Consider the following 21,945-nt stretch of genomic DNA (forward strand, 5'->3'; position numbering starts at 1 on the left):
AATTACAGTGATAGACTTGCTTGTAGCTGAGTTCTACATAGTAAAGTAATGGACTTATTTGCACTAGTACACAATGTATCATTTTAGAAGACACCATGGCATTAAAAGCAGCATGTGGTGTATTTCAACTTAAGGAAGCATTACCATGATTTGATTTTAATACTGTTTTCACTCTTATTCCTGTCAAGTTCCTCCCCCATCGTCACTCTTATTCCTATCAATTCCTCCCCCATCGTCCTGCCCGGACACTGAGGTCCAGCTCCGAGGGCCTTCTGGCGGTTCCCTCACTGTGAGAGGTCAAGTTACAGGGAACCAGGCAGAGGGCCTTCTCGGTAGTGGCGCCCACCCTGTGGAATGCCCTCCCATCAGATGTCAAAGCAATAAACAACTACCTGACATTCAGAAGACATCTGAAGGCAGCCCTGTTCAGGGAAGTTTTTAATATGTGACATTTTAGTGTATTTTTCATCCTTGTTGGAAGCCGCCCAGAGTGGCTGGGGAAACCCAGCCAGATGGGCGGGGTACAAATAATAAATTATTATTATTATTATTATTATTATTATTATTATTATTATCATCAAGTTTTTTTCTTGATGAAAGACAGTGGTATCAAACTGGGCTTCTGTTGCTAAAATTACAAGTGCTGTCCATTTTTAGAAGGGTTCTAGAGTTCAGAGTCAGGATTGTGGAATTACGTTACAGGCTCTGTTAGACACTCAGAAGAATTTGAGAAATGATCAGTTGTAATCCAAGAGGTAAATATAACATACTTTTTTTTCAGCACCTGCACTTGTAAGGCATATTTTTATTTCAGATCAGGCTGCCAATATGCAAGTGGTTCTACATTCAGTGCTGTCCTTGTAATATATGTTTGGAGATGAGATAATACCATCCCATGTTTTTCTCAAGGCGAGATGGCATGGTTTTGAACTTGGTAAATCCTTCGAAGACAGAGGTCCTGTGGCTGGGACGGGACGATTTGGGATTGGGGGGGGGCAACTCCCATCTCTTGCGGGGGCGCAATTAGTGCCAGCACCGTCCGTTAAGAGTTTGGGTGTAATCTTCGACACCTCCCTTTCCATGGAGGCGCAGATTGCAGCTATAACAAAGGCGGCATTTTTCCATCTCCGCCAAGCTAAGCAGTTGGCTCCTTACCTCTCTCGCCCTGGCCTAGCCACTGTGATCCACGCGACGGTCACCTCCAGACTGGATTATTGTAACTCGCTCTACGTGGGGCTGCCCTTGAGACTGACCCAGAAACTCCAGTGAGTGCAGAATGCTGCAGCGAGACTTCTTACGGGGTCTTCGCTGCGAGATCACATTCACCCAGTGCTATACCAGCTGCACTGGCTCCCGGTGGAGTACAGGATCAGGTTTAAGGTGCTGGTTTTAACCTTTAAAGCCCTATACGGCCTAGGACCCTCGTACCTACGGGACCGCCTCTCCTGGTATGCCCCACAGAGAAACTTACAGTCTTCAAATAAAAACATCTTGAAAGTCCCAGGCCACAGAGAAGTTAGGCTGGCCTCAACTAGAGCCAGGGCTTTTTCGGCTGTGGCTCCGACCTGGTGGAACACTCTGTCACAAGAGACTAGGGCCCTGTGGGACTTGACATCTTTCCGCAGGGCCTGCAGGACAGAGCTGTTCCGTCAGGCCTTTGGCCAGGGCACAGCCTGACTCCCTCCCTCGGCAATCTTCGCAGAGCTCTGGCCCAATGGTGGCCAGTGGCTTGAATTTAATTAATTTTATAATGAATGATTTTAGAGTGTTGTTTGTGCTGTACTTTTGTACTGTTTTATTGTTGTTAGCTGCCCTGAGCCCGGCTTTGGCTGGGGAGGACGGGATATAAATAAAATTTATTATTATTATTATTGGTAGTAACTAGACCAGTGCTTTTTAAAAAACATTATTGTGGCTGCTTACAGTCCAAAATCTTTATTTCATGACATACCAACAACACATCTTCAAAAGTGCTATTTTGGCACTTATAAGCAACAGAATGTAAAATAGGAATCAGGTTCTGTTTATTTAACATTGATGTAAAAACAGTAATCTTTATAGTGGTATCCTATGTGCTCTTGTTATTTAAAATAGGTAGCAATTCTGAAATTATTTGTGAACAGTCCAGAAATTAAGATATTAAACAGTAGCTGTTAAGAAAGTAAATGTTTTCCTACACTACCTCTCACAACAAGCTTTCCTGCACCATTCTACAAAACTTGTGGAAGAAAGGAGAGTACTTCTTCAGATGAAAAAAGTATTCTTACTACGTTCTTGTTCATGTGTTACTATTTGGACAAGCCTAAGCCTGTTCAACTTGAGTGAGGCCACCAAATCCAATTCCTTTAGGACCAAAATTCTTTGCATAGCAAACTGGAAAAGAAAGAAAGGCATGATGTTTGAGCTGTTTTCATGTGGCACTCAACACAAAATATATCCCATACTTCCTTCAAGGCTGTCCCTGAAACTCAGCTTCTCCCAAAAAAGCTTTTGGAACAACCAATAACATATTGTAACTAAGCCAAAGTATGTGTAATTTAAATGGGATTGGGAGGAATTCAGTATAGCACTACAACAACTGTTCCATCAGTGCAAGCTTTTCCACTTGCCAGATGGAATGATCCCCCTTCCCTCTGCCTGTGTACTGTTCTGGGGGTTCTGAGCCTAAAGAGCCAATTGAGGTGGGGGCAAAACCCCATTGTACTAACAGATCAATGGCCCTTTGCCTAGTTTCACATGGGTGAGAAGGAGAGGAAAGATGCCAGGGGAAGAGGGTATCCTGCATTTCCTTGCCTCAGCATCACTGGCAGGTTGAGGTGGGAAGATTCAGAATAGTGTGGTGTCAAGACATGGGAGTATCTCATACTTGAGGGAGGAGCTCGATATGTTTTCTCACATGTTTAGTTAGCCCAGCCCTGAGAAGACAATTTGATCCTGTGAAAATTTGCACCTAAAATTCATAAAGCTAGCATTCCCATCCTGACGCCCTCCCCCCCCAAAAAAAATAATATTTCCAGTTTCTGGTAGAAACCCAGTGCTATTGCAGCCCAAATGTGAGCAGTAGAGGCAGCCTCTTTCTTCAAGGACCTTTAAGAAAACTAAGTGGCAGCGGAGTTTCACTCTGAAAAAAAGATTTTTTGGTAACTCCACAAGTCTTCAAGGGAGGCACCTTAATTTGTCTGAATTAGGTATGAGGCACGACAACTACACTTGCCTTTACAGTAAATCTCTCCATCTTTATCTGTGACGTTTGTAGACTCTAGACTCTTCCCACAGAAAGCACATCGGAAGCATGTCTTGTGCCACGGCTGAAACAAAGCAAAAGAATATTAGCCGCCATGTTGTTAGCCGCCCTGAGCCCGGCTTCGGCTGGGGAGGGCGGGATATAAATAAAAATTTATTATTATTATTATTAAGGAAATCAAAGACATTGCAGGTTTACCTTTCCAAGATTTATGCATTGGTAAATAAAGAGATTAACTCCCTTTGCATAGACACCCACACACCTCTCCCCAGATTTAACATTTTCAACAGCTCAGGTGGAAATCTATTACCAGACTGACTGAAAGAGATGGAATCTATTATTCTCCTGTAGGGAGGGAATGTGATCCTTGATATGGGTTGTCTCTGCCTATCTCACCACTGGCAGAAAGTTAAACTTTTGAGGAAGACATCAGAGGCAGGACCACCCCCTAACTCCCAATCTACTCCCTGCCTTTGCCACTTGAGGAAGGCTTCCTGCCCTGATCTAGGCACAGCAAAAGAAAAGGTGGGAACGCCATCTTGGAAAGGATTTCAATAATATAATGAATTGCTTTGCTTATTGGATGTTAGCTTTATTTACAAGATGGGGTTGGTGGAGACCCAAATAAATGATGCCCCATTCTCTGAAAGGGACTGTTACCTCAGTGCTCTACCGGGTTGCTTTCCTCTCTTGTACATTTGTCATGCAGCCACTTGGCAATCCCAACACACATTCCAAGATTGACTCATCTTCCTCAGCTGATCTGTCCTTTGGAAAGGAAGGTTCTCCAGAGGGTAGCCTAGCTGTTTGTCTTCCTGGATTTATATGGACACGGCTTTATTATATTCTACTCAAAGAATGGCCTCCAACCCCATCTGGTATAAATGGAAAACGAATTTCTATTTTCAAATAAGTGTTGGAGGACATTCTGCCCACCTATCTTTCCTCTTGAGACCACCTCTGGTGTGGGCTGGGTTTTAGGGCTTCGGCCTGCATCATACATATCATGTTTAGTGCTTTTGTTTGTTTTGTTCCATCCAATTGTTGATCTACTTTCTAAGTTTCCATGTTTTATATGGTTCCTGTGCATTTTTTTTTTTTTGTGGGGGCTGAGGAATAATAGGACTGGGGAGTTGTAAGGATCCCAAGAGACATCTCGTCCCAACCCCTGCAATGCTGGAATTTCAACACGTGAGTTGTTCCTCCTTTGACAGTTTGGACTGGAGGGCGAGGCAATTCCTCTCCCTGGAAGAGGAGGCAAAAGAGTTGGAAGGGCCTGCCTGTCCTGATTAGAGGGAGACATCATTTGACCCAGAGAATGTCCTCCAGTTCCATCTGTAAATAGAAATTCACACCAAGTACCAATTTCCATTTCCTGATATTGGAGAACACTATACAGAACATAGGAGGAATTTGACATCACGCTTTTACAAACATGCTGTTAGTACAGGCAGTTCTGCTTGCCTGACAGAATGATCTCGCCTCTTCTCCTGCCACTCACCATTCTAGGGGTTCTCAGAGAACCCCACCCCATAGCAAATAGGAGGCATGTGGCAGGTGCGGGGAGACTGGAAAGCCCCATTGCACTGGTGTCCTTCCGTGGGGCAGCAGAAATATTGGGGAGAGGAATAAACATTAAGCTTTCTATTACAAGAAGCTAATCGGTATTTGACTGGGAAGTTAGCGTCTTCTGCAATCAAGCCCTCCAGCCTCAGGAAAATACATTTAGAATCCATTTCAGGCAACTATGGTAGAAATCTTGAGTTTTAAGGATATAAACTCAATTACCAGCTGAAATTAGACAAGAGCATTCGTGTCATGATGTTTGCATGCCTACTGAAGACATTTTTGTTTAATACGTTTTTCCCTGGGGTTTGACCCAGTCATTTGTGGAATATTAATTGTGTTTTTTAAAAAGAATTAGTGAAGATGGCTATAGAGTTTGATGTTTTTAGAGCTGTGTTTTAGTCTATTTTTATCTTGTACCTCCCACCTTCAATGGCTTCAGCTTAGAATGGTTTTTACATTTGTTAAATAATATTTTTTAGTTGCCTTAATAAAAGCAAAGCTGTTGCAGTAAAATTAGTAAAATTATTTTGTATATGATTTTATGTGAAGTCTTAAAACATTTTATTTCTATGTGGAATTTAAATGCAGCTTATTTTGTTTTCTTTTAATCTGGTCTATGGGTTTAGCTATTCCAACAGGGAAGTTGATTGTTTGAATTAAATGTAGAACAGAAACTTGCCTTTACAAGTCAACCCTAAATGTGTCTTTTCAGAAGCAACACCAAGCAGTTAGCACTCTCATGCGCTTTCCATTCTCTTTGATTAAAATTTCAATTTTGGCAGCTGCCCCTCTGCTATAATGCAATGGCACTTTACCTGCTTAGCTCGTTTCTTACCTTTCCTCCTCCCATTATCTTCTCTGCAGCATACACTGACTTCCCACAACGAGGGCATTTATCAACATCGCCAAATTTTTTGGCAAACTTTGAAGGGTTGGTAGGAGTGGAAGGACGAGCTGGCTTTGGTGAGCTGATGACAAGAATGTTCAGTGCACATTAAGCTTTTTATCTTGGAGCAGCTAAATTAAGCACTACAAGCAGAAGATGTGTTGCGGCATCCGTAACAAAACAATAATCACTTTTGGTTGAAGAATACAAATACTTTATACAAAAAGAGGGGGCATTCTGTGGAGGCAGAAAGTAGCCACCATGCCTAAGGTAAAGGTAAAGGGACCCCTGACCATTAGGTCCAGTTGTGACTGACTCTGGGGTTGCGTCGCTCATCTCGCTTTATTGGCCGAGGGAGCTGGGGTACAGCTTCCAGGTCATGTGGCCAGCATGACTAAGCCGCTTCTGGCGAACCAGAGCAGCGCACAGAAACGCCGTTTACCTTCCCGCCAGAGCGGTACCTATTTATCTACTTCCACTTTGACATGCTTTCGAACTGCTAGGTTGGCAGGAGCAGGGACCAAGCAACGGGAGCTCACCCCGTTGCGGGGATTCGAACTTCAGACCTTTTGATCAGCAAGTCCTAGGCTCTGGTTTAACCCACAGTGCCACCCGCGTCCTGCCGCCATTCCTACTACCCTTCAATAACCCTCTCCTCCATGAGATGTAAGGTGCAGTGGTACCTTGGTTTTCAAACGTAATCCATTCCCGAAGAGTTCCGAAACATTCGAAAACTGAAAACTCAAAAGCCGATAGCTAGGCCTCAGGATCTTGCACTCAGCGGAAGCTGCATGGCATGTTCCGAGGCATGTTCAAAAACCAAAGCATTTACCGGTACTTCCAGGTTTACGGCATTCGAAAACCAATATGTTTGTCAACCAAGACATTAAAAAACCGAGGTACCACTGTACTTGGAAGTAAGTCCTATCAATTTTCAAATAAGTTTCCTTAAGGTTACAGCTTTGGGAAATAATAATAATCTGATTCTACAAGTGATGAAAATCTTTATGGAATTAACATATTCATGCCACCACACATCTTGTAATGCTCCTTTTCTTATTCTTACTGTGTTGCAGTTGTAACCTTTCATTCCATGTCTTTACATAGAATTCTCCAAATGAAACAGTCCCCGCCCCCCAATATAAAATACCCACAGTCATTTTTCTGCCCGCCTTCCTTAGACAATACAGATTGCATTGTGGCTATTCAAGTATTAATAACATCTCAGTACAATGCAGAGAAATAATTTCATCATTGTACTAAGAACCCATCCCTTTGATTGTACTGCACTTAATGAGTCACAATTGCGGTGAATAGTAAAGACTGTGACAATATGTAAAGCATGGGCTCTTTCTGTAGCATAATTGCCCACTGGCATAGGAAATCTTTTTCAAGTAATATTCTGCAGGGACAGAACATCATTAAAATGGATAAAAATTATTAGATCTATTGAAGAAAAGTCTGCGCTACAGCTTCCCCTGCGTGTTGTTATGGAAACTAATGAAGTGACTTGATGCAACAGAGGCCATAATTATTATTTTTTGAAAACCGAGGATTCCACTCACTGCTGTAGATCCAGCCCAAGATGCTCTCCAGTGTCTGTGCTGAGGCAGCCTGCACCTTGTCCAAAGCCAATCCCTTTTGGGCCATATTTTCTCCCATAACAAGTTTTGCAGTAGATTTCAGATTCGTGGGCTGCTACTGTCGTACTGTCCAGAGCTTTTCGGCAGGCCACTGGAAAGGAAGCAAATGCACTGAAACATATGCACCTGCAGTTTGCTATAGGTTTCAGGGAGTTGGACAGAAGAGGGTTCCTGGAACCAAAGGTCTACTAAAAGCTACTTAATAATCAGTGGCAAAGTATGCTACTCACATCTGGGGTGTTAGTAAAATTACAGGTAAATGGCCCGGAAAAGTTAGGAGAGCAAATACTAAATGGTAGAGGTCTTTGTTTCAAATCTCTCCTCAGCCACAGACTCTTTAAGTTGTTTCGGGCAAACCACATACAGTCCTGCCCTATCCACAACAGGAGTAACAGGACTGGCCTAACTTACAGGGCTGTTGTAAAGATTACTAAGATCTATGTGAAGTGCTTTGGATATTCATAAATGCTGCATATATTTTTTAAGCTCTGGCCTTATTAAGCCTTGCTTGTGTCTCATAAATGTGTATTACATCTAAGCCACCATTTTGGGAAGTAATTGCTTTCTGATTCTAAAAGTGATTATTACCTCTACACATATTAACAGAACTTTGTAAAGCCATCACCAGAATTGTAACCTGCTCCAATTCTTATTCATACTTTGCTTCAGTTGTGGAAAATGCCATATTCTCTTCAGACATAAAACATCCTGATATAATGAGTGGTATAAAATGGAAGAAATGTCACTGGAGATATTTAATTTTATATCACTGGATTTTGGATCCAGTCCTAAATAGTGAAGAAATAGGAGAGTAGGGGAAAGAGAGAAACCAAAATTCCTACAGAGTTCAATGAGATTTACTCTTAGATGATGATGATGATGATAATCATAATCATAATTTATTATTTATACTCCACCCATCTGGCTGAGTTCCCCCAGCCACTCTGGGTGGCTCCCAATCGAGTGTTAAAAACAATACAGCATTAAATATTAAAAACTTCCCTAAAAGGCCTGCTTTCAGATGTCTTTTAAAAATAGGATAGCTGCTTATTTCCTTGACATCTGACGGGAGGGTGGTCCACAGGGCGGGCGCTACTACCAAGAAGGCCCTCTGTCTTGTTCCCTGTAACCTCACTTCTCGCAATGAGGAAACCGCCAGAAGGCCCTCGGTGCTGGATCCCAGTGTCCGGGCTGAATGATGGGGGTGGAGACGCTCCTTCAGGTATACAGGACTGAGGCTGTCTAGGGCTTTAAAGGTCAGCACCAACACTTTGAATTGTGCTCGGAAACGTCACTCGTCCAAGCATCTTGTCCACATCCTCGGAGGTAACAGATTGGAATTGATTCCATGTAACAGGACTCTAGCACTTTCTCACCCCGGCCCTGCTTCCACGGCGAAGTCTACCGCCTTCCGAATCTGAGCGACTTTATGTGCAAAAAACTTTGCAAAAGCATTGCAGGAGATCTTGGGATCCCTACTAGGCCCCAGTGATGAAGGTGGTTCTGATTGATTGCGAACCACCTGAAAGAGTCTCCTGCTGCTGTTTTCTGCAGATGCAATAGAGGCAATGAAGAAGGTCCTCTTCGCTGTCACCATTGCCACTTGGTAGGCTCGACATTGAGCTCTAACCCGTGTCTGGTCCAATTCAGGGTGTGTTTTCCGCCACCAGCGTTCTAGCCGTCTCAATTATTGTTTCATTGCCCTCAGCTCCAGGGATTACATTGTTGTCCTAAAATTAACACCAGTAAAGCGAGACATTTCTGGCACTATGTGAAGATGATCTGTCCCTTTTCTGCTTTCTTCTCTGTGAAAAAATGATTTTGTGTGTCTGTGTGTGTAAGGGGAGTGATGCAGATAAAGTGCTTCTATTTCTGGCCCCTCTGGGACAGAGTATCTGTTTGCTGCAACAGATGGAGTCAAAGCCCTTGAAGTGCTATTGTTGAATCAGCTCCGAGATATTCGTCAATCTGCTGGCAGAGGCAGCACAGCCGCCATGAATTAGTTTTAGGCTTACAAATTGTGATCATGCCACATGTCCACCACAGATGTGCTTTAAGTAAAAGTCAGCTGGGAAGCAAAGTAAGTAAATAGCAAGCCACACATGAAAGAGTATCTTTCAAGTCAGTCACAGGGCTGCAGATAATAGGTGGGCATTTAATTTTTTAAAAAATGGAGGAATGGTACTTTTCTGCCTGCATTATACTATAGAAATAGGAAGGGGATGGTGATATTGTGCATTTGATGGTACATTATGAGCTGCTTTTACCTCTCTAGTTTTTGATGATTTTTTAATTTAATCTCTGATTGAATCTTTGCTGTAGCTGATCATATACTATAAACATATACAGTGGAATCTTGGTTTTCAAATGTAATCCATTCCAGAAGACTGAGAAAATTGAAATGCAATGGGTGGTCAGCAAGTTCAATGGGGAAAATGGAAAAACATGCCACGGAAGCCATTTGACTTCCAAGGCATGTTCAATAACAGAAGCAATTACTTCCAGGTTTTTGGCATTCGGGTTCCGAATTGTTCGGCCTCCGATACGCTCGAAAACTGAGGTTCCTCTGTATGTAAAACTAACAAAGTTTCAAAAAGCAATACAAAAGAATGTATAACCTAAACCATACCAACAGCAGCACAGCTAGAAGATATTACACATTCACAATGCAAGTAAAGGCATGTTCACTCAGAAATAAATCCTGCTCACTTCAATGGAACTAATTTCCAAGTAAGCACGTATGGGACTGCAGCCCACAACTGACAGCAATAAACCTAGATTTACATCAAAGTCTTCAAACAAAGGGTATCTGCAATTTCTGGCAATACTCACCTGCTGACTATGCCAACAAGGCATGAAGCTCAAGATGGACAGAATTGGTGCACTTTATAACAGAAAACTTGTATCCAGTAACATAAAAGGTATATTGACATCTTCAACCTATTAGAATGTCTTTAATGATAGTAGCATGTGCTTCACAAATGCTCCTGTTCATTCCAATAAATCAGGATTTTGATATCAGTTTATGTGGTTTACTGGTGGTAGAGGACATCTTTGGGCTTTCTCCCCATTTTTTATACTTTCAGGAAGAGAAATGCCATCACCTGCTGAGGCAGAGTGCTGCCTGCCTCCCTAGTAGAGGCAGAAACTATGTATAGAGAAACTGAATTGTGAATAGCCCACTTAAAGTGTGGGTAGACCTGCCCTGCACCATTCACTGTCAGTCTGTCATTCAGAGAGCCAGCAAGAAAAATAATTACTGATCAGGGTTGTAGAGGCAGGAAGTCCTTTCTAAAGTTTAACCAGAACTCAGCTTTCCTGTACTTTAAAACCATCACTCTTTATCCTATCTTCAATGGATCTCAGTTTAAATTACGGGAAAGTAAATGAGGGTTGAACATTAGAGGAGAATGTCTTACCAATCAGGGACAATCAGTAAGGAAAACAAGCTGCTGTCTGCCAGCCATCAATCCTTCTCGGTCCATGCCTTGCTAAGCAATTCCTTTTTTAAACCTTGTTCTCTCCCCCTTAACTTTATCTGATGCTCGTATTGTTTGATTTGAAACATCTGCTTTTTTGTTTTTTAATATTTTGTTGGGAGTCAGCCAGAGTAGTTGGAGCAGCCCTGTCAGATGTAAAAGGTAAAGGGTAAAGGGACCCCTGACCATTAGGTCCAGTTGTGACCGATTCTGGGGTTGCGGCACTCATCTCGCTTTATTGGCTGAGGGAGCCGGCGTACAGCTTCCGGGTCATGTGGCCAGCATGACTAAGCTGCTTCTGGCGAACCAGAACAGTGCACGGAAACGCTGTTTACCTTCCTGCTGGAGCGGTACCTATTTATCTACTTGCACTTTGATGTGCTTTTGAACTGCTAGGTTGGCAGGAGCAGGGACCGAGCAACGGGAGCTCACCCCATTGCGGAGATTCAAACTGCCGACCTTCTGATCGACAAGTCCTAGGCTCTGTGGTTTAACCCACAGCACCACCCATATAAATAATAAAGGTGTTGTTGTTGACTTAAACTGAGTGTAATTTCTTCCCTATTCTTCACTGAAGATCATACTTGTCGGCATTTGTCTGTCCCAAGAGACAGTGGTGTGTGCCTCCAGTCAAACCACTGTGTTAGCAGCACCAGCGTGACCTCCCCAGGGCCCAAGCCTGGGCAGTGTGTATGGAGGTTCTGGGCTGCCCAGGCAACAAGACCCCACGCTCGACCTAGCTGATGTGGTCCCAAGGAAACAGAGCAATATGTTGGTCACAGCTTGGCTGCAGGTGTTGCTGGAAGGAAGCATGCAAGGTGTCATCCAACCATCTTTGGGGCTCCACCCTGAATTTGTGCAGCAGAGGGTTAGGATTAGAGTTTTCCTTCTCCTAGATGGGCTACCTTCCCAGGTTGACAACCTCCTTTACCCCTCAGATAATAACTATTCCACCATAAACCTCCATTTCCCACATATTCCTTTCAGTTTAGACGAGTAGGATTAGTGCCACAATCAACTGTAGTATAAGGTTACCAGATGTCCCCATTTCCCAGGGACAGTCCCTGGATTTACAAATCAGTCCCCATACAAAATCCATTGAAGTTGAAAAGTGTTCCCGGATTCACTGAAAAAAATCTGGTAACCTTACTGTAGTACATTGTGGATTCGCTGGTGAAATAAAATAGCAGAGATCCACTTACTGCAATGGAAGCACGTCTTATGAAAACTACGGCCATTACACTGGATTTCTTCAGCATGGTAGACAGTCTTGTCACACGCACCACATTTGGCTCCACCTCCCCAGTTTGGCATCCTTGAAACTTTCAACTGGTTTGCAATGACACCTTTAAACCAAAATACAAATGAGTCAGAATTAGAACATATTAGTGACCTAGTTTGCTCTCTCATACCTCTCTCTTTAGTAGTGGTCAGCGTTCCGGCAGCCCTTCAGAATGCCCCCTAGAAGGAAGCTACGTCATGATGTGGCATTATTCTAGAGCATTCTGGGGGAAGCAATGGTGGGTTCCTAGAGGGTGACCACTCAGAGGAGCTCCACCACCTCTAGTGGCAGCGGCAGAAAAGAAAGGCAAGCAGAGGTTGCTACCGCTACTGTGAAACTGATATGCCTTCCTGAGACTTTGGGGACTTCCAGATGGGTGTTTATTCAGTGTTCCTCTTGCATCAAATCTCCTTCTGGCATCAAAAGGCCAGACCATATCCCCCACCCCCCAATCAAGATTGTTTTCCATAAACATGGTTTTAACAATGAGGCTGTAAGTGACTGTGGAGGCCAATTCTGGATCCGCATGTCCTTCCACAGTGGGGACATAGGTTTCTTGGTGGGAGTTGATCATGGTGAGGGTTTGCCAAGTGTGCCTTCCTCTTAGCGTATTTCTCCCTTTCGTCCTGAGTTTGAGCATCTTCAAAGCCCATGACACCTTTGGTAAAGACTGTTCTCCAATTGGAGCGCTCACAGGCCAGTATAATAATAGTAATAGTAATAATAATAATAATAATAATAATAATAATAATAATAATAATTTATTATTTATACCCCGCCCACCGCCCATCTGGCTGGGCCTCCCCAGCCACTCTGGGCGGCTTCCATAGAAACCAAAAATATGTTGGTGTTTATACTACATTTTTTTAGATTTGCCTTGAGAGAGTCTTTAAGCCTCTTTTGTTGACCACCAGCATTATGCTTTCCATTTCTAAGTTCAGAATAGAGTAGTTGCTTTGGAAGACAATAATCAGGCATCTGTACAACATGACCGGTCCAATGAAGCTGATGTTGAAGAATCATTGCTTCAACCCTGGTGATCTTTCCAGTACACTGGCATTAGTTTGCCTGTATTCCCAAGTGATGTGTATTCCCAACTTTCGAAGATACTGTTGATTGAATTTTTCAAGGAGTTGGAGTAGGCATTTATAAATGCCCCACGTTTCACAAGCATACAATAAGGTTGGTAGTACAATAGCTTTGTAAACAAGCATTTTGGTTTCCCTGCAAATGTCCCAGTCCTCAAACACACTGCACTTCAATCTGGAGAAAGCTGCACTCGCAGAGGCCAGGTGATGCTGGATTTTGGCAACAATGTCGGCCCTTGAGGAAAATCTAACAACAACAATACCCCACTGCCAACAATCTCAGTGACCTGTTGTAAACTTCATATAGGATAGGGGCTTAATTTGCAAAGCTCCCCAAATTTTCCTGCCAATTTTGCACAGACATTTTAAGCTGAATTTAACTTTCAGCTCTGCCTTTTTTAAAAAAAGATGCACTCCAAGAAATGTTGCCTTCTGTGCAGCTATTAATGGTACAGAAATTTCCTCCACTTCTGAACCGGGTACACAGCTGACATCTCTTGCTGCTCCAATTACCGTTTCATCAAAGCCTGTGATGTGTTCACACCTGCCTTCTCAAACTGCAGTTTGTTCTTTCCAAGTATTTCTCTTTTACTCCACTTGCATGCAATTGCCTCAGAGATTAAGGCGCTGCTGAACTTTTTGGATTCATCTCCACATTGAGAATAAAGTAATGGCTCTGCCACATTATAGTGGGAATATGCTGTGCCTATTAAGGGGACATGAAAAGGAAATGTTGCCTAACTACACGTACTCAACCCAGGAGGAGTGAGAGAAGATAGAGTTGTATTCCTAAAACATTTGAACTGACTCTTGCAATGATACATTGGGGGTACTCCTGACCATGTTTATTCATCAGGAATAAGGGTATACCTGGCAGTCCAGTCCCCAGTAAACTGCTAGGAGAAATATGCCATTGTAATGGTATAGGATAACTCTATCGATTTAAAACAGGGGTGGGAAAACTTTCAGCCTGGGGGCTGAGTTCTCTTCTGGACCACCTGGCAGTGGTGGGTGGGGTCAGAGGCAAAAGTGAGTGTAATAACAAATACAATTTTTATCTTTTCTATCCTCCATCCAGGCAAGCAAGAGGCATTATCAGAGGTTGAGGACAAAGTCCAGCCAGGCAAAAACACTTGGGGTGGGAAGCAAAACCAGTAATTGGTGTTGCCTGGGCCTGACAAAGAGGTCTGGAGAGCTACATTTGGACCCGAGTGTGGCTGTGCGTCATATTTTAAAGATTTTTAAAGATTAAAAATAAGAGAGTGAAGAGACCTTGGATCTGCCCATCAACAGCACTTGGACAGCAGAGTGACCAGCCACACAGCTCAGCTGGTCAGAGTCTTTCCCACCATAGTGCAATGAATCACATTTCTATTCCATTTTTTCCTCCTAAATTTTCAGCTACACATCCAAACCACCCTATGTACAGCAGTATCATCTTTTGCCTACCCTATCTAGTAGGCAGCTATATTCTCTTCCACCTTATGTTTCTAGCTGAGCTTCTTTCCTTTCTTTAGCTCAGTCTTCTCACTTATTCCCCCCTGAGCAGATGCTATTTTATCACAGCTTGCTATGTGGTGTTGCTCAGCGACGGAAGTTAAAAGGAATTCTTTCCCGCAGGCATCGTGTCTCTGATATGATACGGTTGGTTATGAAGGCAGACTGCAGAATGAATTCCCACATGCTGGATTTTACAGCACAGCGATGCACACGTCTGAGCAGAGCATTTGAAAGTGTATCGGCTCAAAAAGGATATTGTAGGATTGGAAAAGAAGCAGAAAAGGAAAAGCCCAAATTATCAAGTAGCTGGAGCAAATGCCCTATGAGGAGAGGTTAAAACATTTAGGGGTTTATAGTTTAGGGAAAAAATGGGGAGGAAAGACACATTACAGAGGTTTATTGGATTATGCATGGTGTGGAGAAAATAAACAGAGAAGAGTTGTCCTCTCCTTTGCATAATCCTAGAGCCCAGGGCCAGTCTCACTGCCTGTTCAGTTGTCCTCTCTGAGCAGGTAAGCAGTGAAAAGAGTAAGATAATGGAGCAGTTTCCTTCTGTTGTGTCTCTTTGAGGTTTGTCCAACAATGAAATCTCTCTTAATAGTGAGTTGTCATACATCCGGAATTTCCCGGACACAGCTGGGATTCATCCGTACAAAAGAGTATCCGAGAGGAATAGCAGCCCATATCAGCAGTGCTGATTTTTTGGCAAGTTTTCCCCCAAATAGGCAAAAACTTCATGGGGGTGGGGGGAAAGAGATTTTTCAAAAAAGACCAACAACTCCCCCCCCCCCAATGCTCAACAACTTTTGTGCCCAGATTTTCACTTTTTGAAATATGGCAACCCTATTTTAACCTCTTATTCCTGTGCCACAGGAGTGGCTAACCTGTGGCCCTCCAAATCTTATTTGACTCCACCTCCCATCAGCCCCAGCCAGCATGGCTGATGATGAAGGGAGAGCCACAGGGTAACCTGTTGTAATAGTCCTGAAATTGTCAGCTCCTTCTTAACCCCCTGGTCTACTTCCTGGCTTCCATTTTCTTCTTCTAACTCTTACAGAAAAGTTCCAGTTTCTCTCCTGGAAACTACGGTCCTGCAGGAGTATTCATAAATAATTATTCATAAATAAACAACAACTATACTACATTTCCCCTTTCCCTCTTTTTTTTTTTTAGATTAAAACGAACAATAATAGATTTGAGTGACACTTCTAACATTAGAAAGCTTACCACAGACTTACACACGCTTTCTAAAATGCGTACTTATATAAATGCACTAGACATAAAATTGTCTTTGGATAGCTTGATCACTCCTAATAGTCTTCTTTTGAGTAGGTTCAACAGCCACTATCTCTACCATGGGCATAGCAAAGGGGGTGGGGGCACCTGCTCCCCCAAATCAATACAAATCTGAGGTTCTGACACCCCCCTATAACAAAAGCCTGCTTCCCCCTAACAAAAATCATGCTACGCCCATGATTTCTACTGTTCCATTACTGCTGTTATTACCAGATTCTTCAACATGTTGCAGTCATGAGAGGTCTCTGCATTACTGTACTCAAGCTGTGGCAGGACCTTTAACAGATGTTTGACATTATTAATTACAGTTATCTAATTATCAGTGCTAACAAGCTCAAAATAAGTAGCTGGTCTGCTCCAAAGAGTTACATAGCATGCATGCTTATCTATTGGCCAATGCTGATCACACAGGCCAAATCTCCAACTCTGAAGTGTTGTTTCGCAGCACTGGCACATTCAGAACCTAAGAAGGCCTTGCTGGGCCAGGCAAAAGGCCTATCTAGTCCAGCATCCTGTTTTCACAGTAGCCAACCTATGAGAAGCTCACAAGCAGGGCATGAGCATATCTGCACTCTCCCCACTTGTGATGCCCAGGAGCTGGCATTCAAAGGCATGCTGCCTCCCACACTGTTGTTTCACCTTCTCACAGCTGGTGAATGTCTTTGAGGCCCTATCTGCAGTATACATTTAAAGCAGTACGATACCTCTTTAAACAGTCATGACTTCCCGCAAAGAACTATGAGAGCTGCAGTTTGTTAAGTGTGCTGAGAGTCAATTGGAGACCTCGATTCCCCTCACAGAGCGGCAGTTCTCAGTGTGGCTTAACGATCAATCCCTGTTTCCAGAGAACTCTGGAAATTGTAGCTCTGTGAGGGAAATACAGGCCTCCTAATAACTCTCAGCTCTTACTAACTGTAGTTCCCAGGATTTTTTGGGAGATGCAGAATGTCTGAATGTTTAAGCTGATGTGATGCTGCTTTAATTGTATGGTGCAAGCAAGGCCTAATAGAAAGATCATTTGCCTCACCTTGGTTGTAGGGCCCAGGCGCAAATTTCACATAGCAAAAGCAATCTAGCAGGTTAAAGTTCTGAGCAGAGGAACTTTGCTCCGTAGGAGATTGGTGAAAGTATCTTGTATAGAGAGGCTCCTTGAAACCTGGACCTGGCAATGTGTTTAGTTATGCTAACCGTTGTATTTAAGAAGTCAAAATGAAATTAATCCAGAACCACACATCATGCTGCATGCTTTTACAGTACCAATCCCCTCTTAGGTTTGGTAATGGCTGGAAGAGAGAAAAGGGTTCTAGACCAGGGGTTGTCAATCTGGTCCCTACTGCCCACTAGGGGGCGTTTCAGGATTCTAGGTGGGTGGTATGGGGTTCTACCACACAAGCTGAATCCTCCTTCCATTGAGCACTGGTGGCCGGTAAGGAAATTTTACCATCAAGAAAGATGCATTAGTGGGCGGTAGGTATAAAAAGGTTGACTACCCCTGGTCTAGATACTTCCTTCATCTTAGGTGACTGGCATTGTCATTAAGCTCAGAGAGAAAAGGGAAAATGAATACTTTGGCCATATTCTGTGAGCATGGAGAGGTGATATGATCACAGCTGCTTGGCTGGTGGCAAAAAAGTAAACACAATGTCCTCTTCATTGACTCATGTTTCAGATTTACTGCAGAATCTAGTAGGTGGGTATCTGCTTTGCTCATGGCGCTTTCTTGATGTCTCTGAGTCATATTTTCTTGGATGATCAAATGCTAACTTGACATTAGAACATCACATCAACATTTGTCAAGTTGTTCTTGACCCAGTCCTTGCCAGGAGAGTTGTTTTCTTACTATAGCAACCTCACCCCCAAAATAAAAGTTGTGCTGAGTTTCTCTCAGTGGTGCTAGACAAAACCACAACTGAGGTATTCTTAATTGAGTCAAAGGATTTCGAATAGCGAAAGATTTATCAAGTTCTATCCTTCCTTCATAAAAATGACCCTCTAAATGTCCAAAAAGAATATGGAGCAGATTTTGTGTTGATATATTACCAAAAGGAGTTGCTTTGATTCTTTCTCACTTAAAACATAAAAAACCACCCCAAAATAATCTGAGCTGATATGAGTTATAAAGAAAACATAATACTGGGAAACCTATAGAAGAACTGCTGTGGACTATCAATACTGCCATTTCTAAGAGCATTACACTAAACCTGTTCTCTCACATAAATGTTGAATGCATTTGATGATACTGGATACTGAAGATTTCAAGTTTAAGGAATATTGACTTAGGAACACTACTGTCATAGAGTCTTTTAAAGAACAAATAGTCTTCAATAAACTTCTACTTTCTTTATTTCTTTATGGAGAAAAACACAGAAATATAACTTCACTCTTAAACGATTTTGGCTAGAGCAAAAAGCAAATTACTATTTCTTGTGACATAAGATGGCTAAGATAATTAGATGCCTAGTGCACCCACAGATCTCTATCAGGAAACTTAAGGCCTGATTCCAGTTTAAAACAACACCATCTAATAATGAAAACTGAAGATCTGGCTGTCGTAAATTATAATTGTTTCCAAATTACTACTACTACTAGTAATTATAATTTTTTTCCAAATTACTACTAGTGCTAGTATCAGGAGCAGCAAACGTTTCATTCAGTATCAGAGGTCTGACACTGCACAGCACATAATGTTCATCTTTCTAAGAGTATTTTAAAAATCTATAATTCAGAATTTTTGGATATCAAGATGCCAACCGCCACTTCTTAACATAATTTTTGCCAGCATTACATTTTTAGTTGTGCTGTACTAAATAGATTTTCATTTATTGGAAGAAAAATTCAGAGAACCACAACACATTTGGAAGTAGCCCAAAAAAGATGTTAATAATCAACATGTCGGGAATCTTCACATAAAGCCTCATGCCCCTGCAAACTTAAAATACAGAGCACTATCTTGGCTTGTAAATTAAATGAGATATAGGAAAAACATTCTCTCAATGAAAAGGAAAATGCTCAGCGTGCTCCTCATTAAACATAATTGGAGCCTTTTGACACTTTATCATCATGACTTACCAGGATGAGTTGTATCCTCTTCTCTTCTGTGTCTTTTTGAAGAGCTTAAACTAGGATCTGGAAGCCTTTAAATACTTCCAAGTAGTTACAAGCTTTGGCTAGGAAAGGGTGTGTGTGTGTGTGTGTGTGTGTGTGTGTGTGTGTGTGTGTGTGAAGGGGCACAGGAGAAAGAGTACGTGAGCAATACTACTGCTATCAGGTGGCTTAAAATAACTTGTGACAAAGCCTTGGATTGAGCACCAATTATGAGCAAGTTGCAGAACAATGCAGGGCCCTCCGATTACACCCAGATGCCCTTTCCAAGTGCAGCTGCCTAGATATAAAGAAATTTAATAAATCAATGTGTCACACAGGGCATGTGCTAGGTGAGAGGTCAATAATGATTGAATCTTTAAAAATAAAATTAAAGGCAGAAACACTGCTCAACAATATAGGCAGCAATATGACGGTGTCCTCAGCCACGATGAATGGTCATTAGGGAAATACCTTGCATGAATACTAATTTGCGTAAAGAAAATAATATGAGAATTGCGTTGCTACAACCTAAAGCCAATAACAGTCGAGCCAGTTGGTCAGGTATCAACCATGGAGCTGGCACTCATTGCTACTTTGTCAAGCCGCAGCTCTTCTGATAAAGCCTTACAGAATGTTCACTTTTTGTGAAGAAACAGGGCTTTCAGACATTTTTTCCTCGGTTTCAATGGTTGCTTTTTTGCTTCAAGGGCACCTCCTGCTTAGGAGAGTCCAAAGTTCAGAGAAAGTTGTTCACAGAAGAGTAAGAAATCTAAGAGGTGATGTTTTGCTTACAACATTTTGCACAGGGAGGGTCAAAGTTTCATTCTAGACATCTGGAAATGAAGAGAAAATAGAAAATTAACCCAGACTTTCCTTTCCTCCTGTTTGGGTAAAAGGGGGGTGGATTAGTAAAAACAACAACTGTATATAGGTCATGTTTAACAGTAGATCAATTAGTCAGATGGTTGTGAAGTCAGAAATGTGAAGGCTTGAAACTGCAAGAGAGAAAAAGGGAATGAAACAGTTTCAGAGACCTGGAACCCTGGAAGATGTTGGTGGGCACAGTTAGGCATTGCAAGAGTAAGGAACCAGGAGAGGACTGTGAAGAAGCTTAGAAGTGGAATGAAACCTTCACAGTCCTTTAAATCTAGTTCAACATTACAAGAAGAATAAAGTATTACAGTGGCTTGTGCTTACAAGAGTCCAGACTAATTCAAAGAAAATAACAATCATGGCTGAGAGACAAGAAGATACTGTAGTAGAGGAGGCAGACATAAAGGGATTGAGCTAGAATGAAGACATTTTGCTCCGGCAGGCATCCAGGGGTTGGAGAAGGCTTGAAGAGAAATGTAGAGTGGCCAATTGAGTGTTAAACCTGTAAGGCTAAACTGTTTGGGAATCTGAACTACTTTGTACAGTAATAGGAAATACATTTCCTGAAGGGTTTTAGCTTTAGTTCAGAGAAAGGAACATTAATTGCTAGTTAATGCATGTATGGAATGGTTATGAGGGATATCATTGTAGGTTTCCTGCCACAAAGAGGCAGGGAGGTCACAAGGGACATTTGGCCAATTAGAATTCAGAGTCAGGTGACCAAAGTGCCCCTTGTGGAGAAATGTGGTGATGTTTCTCCAAAAATACAGATTTAGATTTAGTCCAATTACCAATGGAGGATTCTTTTACTGACCTCAGGGTCAGTAAGAGTATATACTTGCTTTAGATATAGCAAAATTGCCAGGGGCTAAGCTTGTAATTGTTTACAATTTTGCCACTCTAGCACATGTGTATATACAGCAATAACTCAGGACATAAGCACATGGAAGCTATAATATTTTTTTTTTAGTCTTCAAAGGAAGCACAAGTGTCTCTTTTTGTCCATAGATTCTATTTATTTCAATCTAAGTGTAAATGCAGGTTTGTTTTTGATCAAATGAATCACAGCAGCTGCTTCAATTTTTATTTCAATCACTCGAAGTGCAAGATGCAGTTATTTGGACTGACGGAATATGTGCAGAGTCTACGAAAACCTTTCAAATGTTTGAAAGCTGCACATCAAGAACATGAAGTCAGACCCAAGATCAAAGAGAGCTTCCCAAGGCAGGCAAGTGAATGAGGTAATCAGGTCATACTGTATTTTAAGTTAGGCTGTCGGAAAAGCACAGCAAGTCTGATAAGCAGATCACTGATGGTATTAAGAGATACAAATAGGAAAGAAATAACAGAAAGGTTGTCATGTTGTAAACGTGAACCAGAGAACCTCCAAGAAATTAAAAAGAAGAAACAAAAGAGCAAGTTTTAGAGAAGTTGTTATTATTTCAGAAGCAGAGCCAGGAAGCCTTGATCTTGCAATGGCTCAATAGCAAACAGAAGAGTACATATTTTTTTCCTATACAAAACATAAATTGGTGTAGAGTAGTTCATTCTTCTAAGTCATTCCTTCATATAAAAATGTATCAAAAGAGAACCTGCAGGAGTTAAGAAGTGAGTAGAGGGCAAGATAAAAATGCATTTTTCAAATGAATAAAACAATATTTGACAGACTAATGATCTATAGTGTGGAAGGCAATAAGGTTAGATGGCTAATTTGGTTGGCATAATTATTGCCTCCTCCTCTTCATTAATTCAATTTCTTACCTACCTTTAAGGTCCCAGGACCTTAGAACTAAGTATAAATCAGAGTAGGCTTGAGATTGCTTTTAGCCTGAGATCATTCTTTCATTCTGAAAGAATGGTGAGGTTTTTCAACTATCAGCGGCAGAAACTGCAAAAGTATAAACTGATAAGCCAATATTTTATTGAACAGAGTGTACAGGGTGATAAAGTACAGGAAGATTATGATTTTGTCCCTGGCCTTTGTCACATTGACTCACTATT

At 42.0% G+C, this 21,945-nt stretch overlaps 1 protein-coding gene across 1 annotated transcript; it reads right to left on the bottom strand.

The window, feature by feature from the left end:
• Positions 1-1,919: 1,919 nt before the first annotated feature.
• Positions 1,920-19,215, bottom strand: CSRP3 (cysteine and glycine rich protein 3). The gene is made up of 6 exons (XM_079974201.1): positions 19,057-19,215; positions 12,024-12,167; positions 7,265-7,433; positions 5,649-5,781; positions 3,215-3,308; positions 1,920-2,373 (listed from the first exon to the last, which is right to left on the bottom strand). Exons 2-6 carry the CDS (start codon positions 12,133-12,135, stop codon positions 2,303-2,305), a joined length of 579 nt encoding a protein of 192 aa, XP_079830327.1. The 5' UTR covers positions 12,136-12,167; positions 19,057-19,215; the 3' UTR covers positions 1,920-2,302.
• Positions 19,216-21,945: the final 2,730 nt, after the last annotated feature.

This window comes from Podarcis cretensis (assembly GCF_951804945.1).
Source record: "Podarcis cretensis genome assembly, chromosome: 1".
Classification (NCBI taxonomy): domain Eukaryota; kingdom Metazoa; phylum Chordata; class Lepidosauria; order Squamata; family Lacertidae; genus Podarcis; species Podarcis cretensis.